Source organism: Rhinatrema bivittatum, chromosome 10, assembly GCF_901001135.1.
Source record: "Rhinatrema bivittatum chromosome 10, aRhiBiv1.1, whole genome shotgun sequence".
Taxonomy (NCBI): domain Eukaryota; kingdom Metazoa; phylum Chordata; class Amphibia; order Gymnophiona; family Rhinatrematidae; genus Rhinatrema; species Rhinatrema bivittatum.
In genome coordinates, this window is record NC_042624.1 from 117,828,456 (window position 1) to 117,836,419 (window position 7,964).

General features: G+C 44.8%; 1 protein-coding gene across 1 annotated transcript in view; it reads right to left on the minus strand.

Moving 5' to 3' along the window:
* Positions 1-5,562, minus strand: part of LOC115099909 (vitamin D3 hydroxylase-associated protein-like) — a 64,441-nt gene extending 58,879 nt beyond the window's left edge. Inside the window, exon 1 of the mRNA XM_029617903.1 lies at positions 5,117-5,562. Within this exon, the coding sequence (XP_029473763.1) occupies positions 5,117-5,323 (207 nt within the window). The 5' untranslated portion in view covers positions 5,324-5,562. The remainder of the gene's footprint in view (positions 1-5,116) is intronic.
* Positions 5,563-7,964: the final 2,402 nt, after the last annotated feature.

A 7,964-nucleotide genomic window follows, 5' to 3' on the forward strand; every position in this document is an offset into this window, starting at 1 on the left:
AATGCCCTGGACTGAACGTCCCGGTAGAAGCCTACTCCTGTGCTTTCTGAATCCAGCGCAAACAGGCCTGCTGCATCAGGCTGCCACACACTGTGTCCCGTAGGCTCAAGGCAGACACCTCAAACATGTGCTTTAGCTAAATTTTCAGCTTGTGATCCTGAGCATCCTTCAGAGCAACCGAATCCGCTACCGGGATCGTAGTCTTCTTAGTCACCACTGATACCGCTGCATCCACCTTAGGAATCTTTAGGCGATCTAGGTTTCCCTCCAACCAAGTACCAAGCTTTGCCAAAGCTCTATCGACCTTCAAGCATGCTTCTGGGAAATCCCACTCCCAGGTGATCAGCTTCTGAATCTTCTTAGGCAATGGGAAGGCACTGGAAGGACTACGCAGCCCATCAAAATCGGATTCACTCCCTCATTGTCAAACTCTTCCTGAATCATCTTCACCCCCAACTCCTCCAACACTGGAGGGATGAGGGGACAGAGCTCCTCCTTTTTAAACAGACGGACCACCCTAGAATCATCACCTGGATGAGGATCTTGACCCCTATCTGGGTCCACATCTGCCTTTCTCTGGACCTCTTCTCTCCTGCACCCTTCCGCGCCAGGAAGGCTCTGTGTAACAGCAGGACAAACTCTGGAAAATTCCTCCAGCTCCTCGGTCCCATGTGAGAAGACTGCCATCAGAGCCTGCACCTCCCTCCCGATTCTCCTCACTCCCCTGCACCACAGAGGAGAGGGGAAGGGGAATCTCCAGGCTCCCGGCGGGGTGAAGACCCCAAGACTTGATCCTCCAAGGTCATGACAGAAACCACAGCCCCCGATAAGCGGGAGGCCCTCCTCTCCTGGGAGCTGCCCGCAGAGATTCATTCTGGAGCAGAAATTAAGATGAGCCGACCAGAGCCTGCAGGCCCTGTAAGCCGCCTTGCATGGCTTAGGTACCATCTGCCACACGGCAGGAAAAGCAACGTGGCCCGAGTGCGCTGAAACTGAAGTAGGCCGCCCCACGTGGCTGCCGCTCCACTCCAGTGAAAATGCACGAAACGCGTCGGCTCGAGCCACACACAGCAGGACTCAGCAGCCGAAGCGACGCACGCCCTGGACTGACTGCTCCACAAGCTTTCCCCGCTGGGGAAAAAAAAGGAAACAGTGGCAGATTCCTTCAGCTCTTCCTCCTGCAGGCCCGAACAGCTCCCGCTAACAGACACCGGTCTCAGAATGAATCTCCCAGCCTCGCAGGTACAAACAACCCTGCTCTAGTTTCCCCTTCCTAAAAAGTTCTATTTTTTTTTAAACAAAGAACCAAAAAAAGGGTACGTCCCCTGAGCAGCGGCTGGCAGGAGGAGACGTTGGAGGCAAGAGGGAGCCAGTCCCCGGCTATCAAAACCTCCGGAAGCGACGGGCTACAACAGACAGGAGTTTCCAACCCTCCCCCCGGCTCAACCCGAGGGATGACCCACAAAGGAACCTAACACCTCGGGGAGCTCCACCAACTTCTTTTCACTATCTCCACACTTTCAGTCAGAACTGCAGGTTTGCACGTCTACCACGTGCCGGAGACAGAGAAATACTGGGGGACTGCAGGTGGCGCTCTCTGTTAAGTAGCAGTGCCTCAAAGCTTTGTTCTCTGCCTCCATCTGCTGGTAGGGGTGCATAAACCCACTTGTCTGGTCTGATCCAGGGTACAAGCAGGAACAGGAATTCTCAATTCTGGTCCTTATGCCACCCCCCAGGGTGACCACAATATGCAACCTATCCTGGTTCTTAGACCCCACTGTATGCACGTATGCATCATATGTATTTCTATGTGGATATCCTACAAACCAGACCTGTTTGGCTGTTAAAGGAGCAGCGTCCTCAGTGCCTAGCACAGACTTCTCGGTTTAAACAGGCATTTAGACTGAGTACCTTTTAAACTGTCTTCTTCAGGCCTATTATTTTTTTAGTTCTTGCCCATACTGCAGGCTTTCTATGCATTTGTGTTTTCTGAATTTGTTTTAAACTTAATTATGAATGTTACTTGTATGTCACCTTGAAATGGTTTTCTGAAAAGTGCGACTGATACATTTTAATAAGCCTGAAACTTGAAGTCTCTCCCACAATGCACGTGCACTATTGATGGATTTTTCTAGCAGTCTCTAGCCATAGGCAGGTCAGCTGAAAATCATTTTTTATCCTCAATATTGGTGGCATTGATGGAATCCTGGCCAGAGTAAAGAATGTTATGTCAACTTGTTTGGCGCTATGATAAAATAACGGGTAGGTCCTGGAGATCTATATCATTTATCCTCATGCTACAACGTCCTTCCTTAGCTGGCTGCTCGCCTTTCTCTGTCTCCATCTGCTGGCAGGGATGCAAAACCCAGGAGTCTGGACTGATCTGGGTACGTACTGGGAAATATTATTACAGCAGCTCCTAAACATTTACAAAGAGCGCTTCATCAAATAAAGCCCTTTATTTGTAGAGTTTTATTTATTTGTAGAGTTTTATATACCGTTATTCGGTAGAGCCATCATAACGGTTTACAAAATATGCAATTATCATACAAAATATGCAATTAGCATACAATCAAATGGAGTTAACATGGTAGTTGGGAACAGTAGAGTATTGGGAACAGTAAACATTTTTTCTTAGTAGTTGAATAACAGAATAGTGAGGAGAATATTTTCAATGAACTTAACGAATCAAGTGAGAGAGCAGGGAGGGGTGAAAAAGGAGGGTACATCAGGAGAGCATGAAGAGGAGGATTATGCTTGCGAGTTCTGTTGAGGGCTGGGAAGATCAGGTGTCAGATAGTTAGAATAGAGTTTGAGGAATAAAAATGTTTTTAGGTCTTTTTTAAATGTTTTCAGGATGTGCTGGGTCCTCAGTTCTTTGGGTAGGGTGTTCCAAATTTTGGGGGAGGCAATGGAAAATGCTCTTTCTCGTGTAGTTGAAAGATGAGCGTCTCTTAAGGTGGGGATGTTTAAGAATCCTGCGTTGTCAGAGCGTAGGTTTCTTTGTGGGTTTTGGGGGGTTATGTTTAAGCCTTTTAGTCCATGAAGATAATCATTTAGGATTTTATGAATGATGGTCATTGATTTGTAGGTAATTTGTGCAGAAATAGGTAGCCAGTGAAGAGAGGATAAAATGGGTGTTATGTGTTCGTTTCTTTTTTTTCCTGTAAGGATTCTGGCAGCTGAATTCTGCAGTATTTGGAGTGGTTTGAGGGATGATGAAGGGATTCCAATAAGTAATGAGTTGCAGTAATCGAATGTGGAGAAAATAAGCAGTTGCAGGCCAGTTCTGAAGTCAGAAGGGTTGAGAAATGGCTTTATATGTCTTAGGATTAGTAGCTTGTGGTATCCTTCTTCGTTTTATTTACTATGTGGGATTTGAAAGAGAGATCAGCATCGATGGTAACTCCAAGGTTCCTGGTATGGGTGGTAGGGATTATCGTTATCATTTGTTTACCTAGTATTGTCAGGGGTGGCGGAGTTGGATTGGGTTTTTTATCCATGAGTATGATTTCGGTTTTGTCAAAGTTGATTATGAGTTTCAGGGAGTTTAGTAGATGCTTGATTGAGATAAGTATATCTGAGGTTATTTTGTATGCGTCTTCAATTGAGTTTTGTATGGGAATTAGAAGGTAACCTGATGAAGGGCCCCTTATAGAGATCCAGATTCCTGCATACAGACAGACTCAAGATCACCACCATCCAACCTCACCCACATATACATAGTCCATCACTACCATCCACCATACAATCCCACACACAGACACACCCTCCAACTCCTATACCTCACCCACATACACCCTTCTACCACTACTCAACCATATACATCCTCCAAACACTACATCCAACCTCACCCACATACATACCCTCCACCACTACCCATCCATCCTCCAATTACTATATAACCTCACCCAATTATACCCTCTACCCATTATCCATCCAACCTCATCCTCATTTCATTACTACCATCCACCATACAATCCTACCCAAACACACACCCTCTAGCCACTATACAACCTCACCCAACACCCCCCACCAATACCCAACCACATACATCCTCCAACCACTACTATCCACCATTGTCCATAATACATTCTTTGCCACTACCAACCACCATACAACTTCACGCACTCACACACGCACATCCTCCAACTACTATACAACCTCACTCACCAACACCCTGTGCCACTAGCAACCGCCATCCAACGTCACTAACACACATAGCTTCCATGATCTGTTCCTAACAGCACCACCTACAGAGGTGCATAGCAGCAGACTATAGCTCTCTTCTAACCCGATAAGTAACCTTTACAATCCAGCTGGTTTAGTGAGAGCATTGCTGCTATTTCTAGAGAGAGATTCATAGGCATGCACATGCACAATACGTACTAGCTCTTAATGTCATCCTTTGACAACTGTACATAACTATAACGTTATGACCCTCTGAATTATTACCTTTCTAATCCTGAGGAATTTTACATTTCCAGCATAGTCAGACTAATGCTTCAGGTATGGCTACAGGATTTTTAATCTGGTTTGTGATTTTGTGATGACTCATGGACACAAATAATTTTGTGTTGATTTCCTCGATTCTACCACCACAAATCATTTTGACCCATGCTGGCACCATGGATCGTACGGGAAGGAAGTTTATGTAAAGACTAACTTAACTCAGCAAAAATTAATTTAATTCATGTTTCAGTTGGGTGCCTGGTGACAGTAAATAGCCATTGTATAACTAACAAGACTTTTAGCCTGTGTGACTGCTCTGGGATTTTCAGGGAAGACCCATCTCCTGCTTGAAAATCACTCCTCCCCCTCCCCTTTATGATTACTGCCCAGGGAAAGCAGCCTGGGAAGCACCGCATGTGTTCTTTCTAGACGAGGGACTGATGATTCCCCGATGAAGTGACCCCGGAAAAGAATCCAGCCCGAGACTCGCATTCTGGTGTAACTGAATGGGGATTTCAGTCCTTTTGACTGGGCCAGCTCCCTATAACCAGATCCGCTCTACCCAGGTCTCAGTTTACACGACACCGAGAGTTCCTTCCCTGGAGAATCCCCGATTCTCCTTCCCAGAAGGAAAGCAGAATGGCGCCAGCTGAGCTCTCCATACCTGTTCTTTAAACCACAAGACCTGTTTCTGCATCATCTGCAGCCCGTGAGCCCTCTGCACTTTCGCCCGCTCTATCTTCAGGTGCATCTGCGTCTGGTCCATCCATCTCCGCACCAGCAGGGCAACGACCAAGCAGCACAGGGCAGAGAAGAGAAGTAGGTCCAGCAGCACCTCAGGGAGCAGCTGGCTCACCCCTTCCAGGATCATCGTGAAGTCTCCCCCTGTTCGTGCTCCAGCCCTGTGGCGGGGACTGCAAATAAGTGGCCGGTCACAGAGTCTCCTGCTCCACTAATGCCAAGCGATTGGAAAGGGCAGGGCAGAAAACCCGGACCAGATTTCTTCAGTGTGTCGATATGAGCCAGGTACCTTTTCAACACAATCTTTCTCCAAAGTTCTGTGACGAGACTCAGAGCTGGGAAGGTCCCCAAAGAGTTTAAATCAGCACACTGGAGTGAAATGTTCAATACAGGACAGAAACTTCAAGTGTACAAGACGGGAGTCCATGTCTGTGAACTCCTTCCAAGTCTCCTGATCTCCTTCCAAACAGATGGAGCAGGTGCATAAGAACTAAGACTTGCCATACTGGGTCAGACTAAAGGTCCATCAAGCCCAGCATCCTGTTTCCAACAGAGGTCAAACCAGGCCATAAGAACCAGGCAGGATCCCAAGGGGTAGATAGATTGCAAGCTGCTTATCCCAAAAATAGCAGTAGGTTTCTGCAACTCTCCCTTAATAATGGTTAATGGACTTTTCCTCCAGGAACTTGTCCAAACCTTTTTTTAAACGCAGCTACACTAATAGCTTTCACCATGGAAACATTTATCCTCTCCTTGGCCAACCCCATCAGCATTTGCAGTGAGGTGCTGCCAGCAGGCTGCCTCCCCTGTCAAGAACATCCCAGTAACGCACAGAGAGCTGGCCTGGAAGGGAAGATTTAAAATAAGAACTGCTGCCTGAAGGTCCTGGAGAAGAGGCAGTATCATTGCTGCTAAAAAAAGGACCTTTAAAATCCCTGAATGATGAACTGTGTTAAGCCAAGATCCTTGCCTTAGTTTTTTGGCTAGTATTTTATAAGTTCTTTTAATTAATTAATTTATTTATCAGGTTTTATATACCGTCATTCGGCTTCATTATAAAGCCATCATAAGGGTTTACAAACATGAGAAGATTACAAACATATTAATATGACTGTTAACAACGAGAGACATCCATTACAAAGATTACATAAAACTAACACTACGGATTGCACGAAGGGGTGCACAAAGGGGAATTTATTTGAGTGTTTTATATACCATCAGTCCATGTGAGAATCACTAGATCATAACAGTGTACACATTTAACACTCACAGACAAAGGATGAGTTACAAAGGCAGGCATGCATACAGGTAAACATTCAAGGAAACATTTCAACTCTAAGGGTGTACTTCAAAGACAGACATATAGGATGCATTTGTAATCGCTATGGGGGGAGATGAGAGTATGAGGTTATTTGCATAAGAACATAAGAACATAAGAAATTGCCATGCTGGGTCAGACCAAGGGTCCATCAAGCCCAGCATCCTGTTTCCAACAGAGGCCAAACCAGGCCACAAGAACCTGGCAATTACCCAAACACCTAGAAGATCCCATGCTACTGATGCAATTAATAGCAGTGACTATTCCCTAAGTAAACTTGATTAATAGCAGTTAATGGACTTCTCTTCCAAGAACTTATCCAAACCTTTTTTGAACCCAGCTACACTAACTGCACTAACCACATCCTCTGGCAACAAATTCCAGAGATTTATTGTGCGTTGCAGGACATAGTTGTTTATCAGAGTGAGGGGGAATTGGTTATACCAGTCTGAGAGTAGGCATTATTGAATAGCCAAGTTTTCAGTTCTTTCTTAAATTTCTTAATGTCTGTTATTATTCGAAGATTCTCTAGTATTGAGTTCCATAGCCTTGGCCAGTAATAGATATAGCTCTGTCTCTCGTTTGTGTTAGATGAGAACTTTTTATGGTCGGGATTTCTAGCAGGCCTTTGTTTTGAGAACTTAATGCTCGTATGGGAATATGTGGTTTGAATGTTATTCCCATCAGATCTTTGTTTGGATTCAAGTTGTTGTATATTATTGTCAGTACTTTGTATATTATTCTCGACTGTACAGGGAGACAATGCAATGCTATCAGGGTTGGGGTGATGTGGTCGAATTTTCTTTTTCCAGTCAGTAGTCTGGCTGCAGCATTTTGCAGTAGTTGGAGTGGTTTAAGGTGACTTGGCGGAAGTCCTAGGATTAGGGAATTGAAGTAATCTAAGTTTGAGAATATTCGAGATTGTAAAACAGTTCTGAAGTCTACTGTGCTTAGTAGAGGTTTCAGTCAGCTCAGGATTCATAGTTTGTAGAAACCAGATTTGATCAGTTTGCTAATGTGGGTCTTCATAGTTAAGTTTTTGTCAACTTGGGCACCAAGATCCCTTACCTGAGTTGCCGGAATTAATTGGTAATTTCCAAGATCAATACCGGGTGGAATAGATTTTGGTGGGTTTCAGCTCAACCGAATTAGTTTGTTTTTTTTCGGGTTCATTGGTAGTTTCACTTGTGCAAGTTTTTCTTTTATGGTGATACTGTTTTCTCAAATGATTTTGTTAGGGGGATATAGAATGGCAGATCGTCTGCATATAGAAAGAAGTTTATTCCAAGGACAGTTAATAATTTGCACAAAGGCAGCATGTAGATATTAAATAGAGTTGCTGATAGTGTTGAACCCTGAGAAACACCAGTTGTGCACTGGAATGTGTTGGATAAGTGATTATCTTGTTTTACTTGAAAAGATCTGTCAGCAAGGAATGAGGCGAACCATTTTA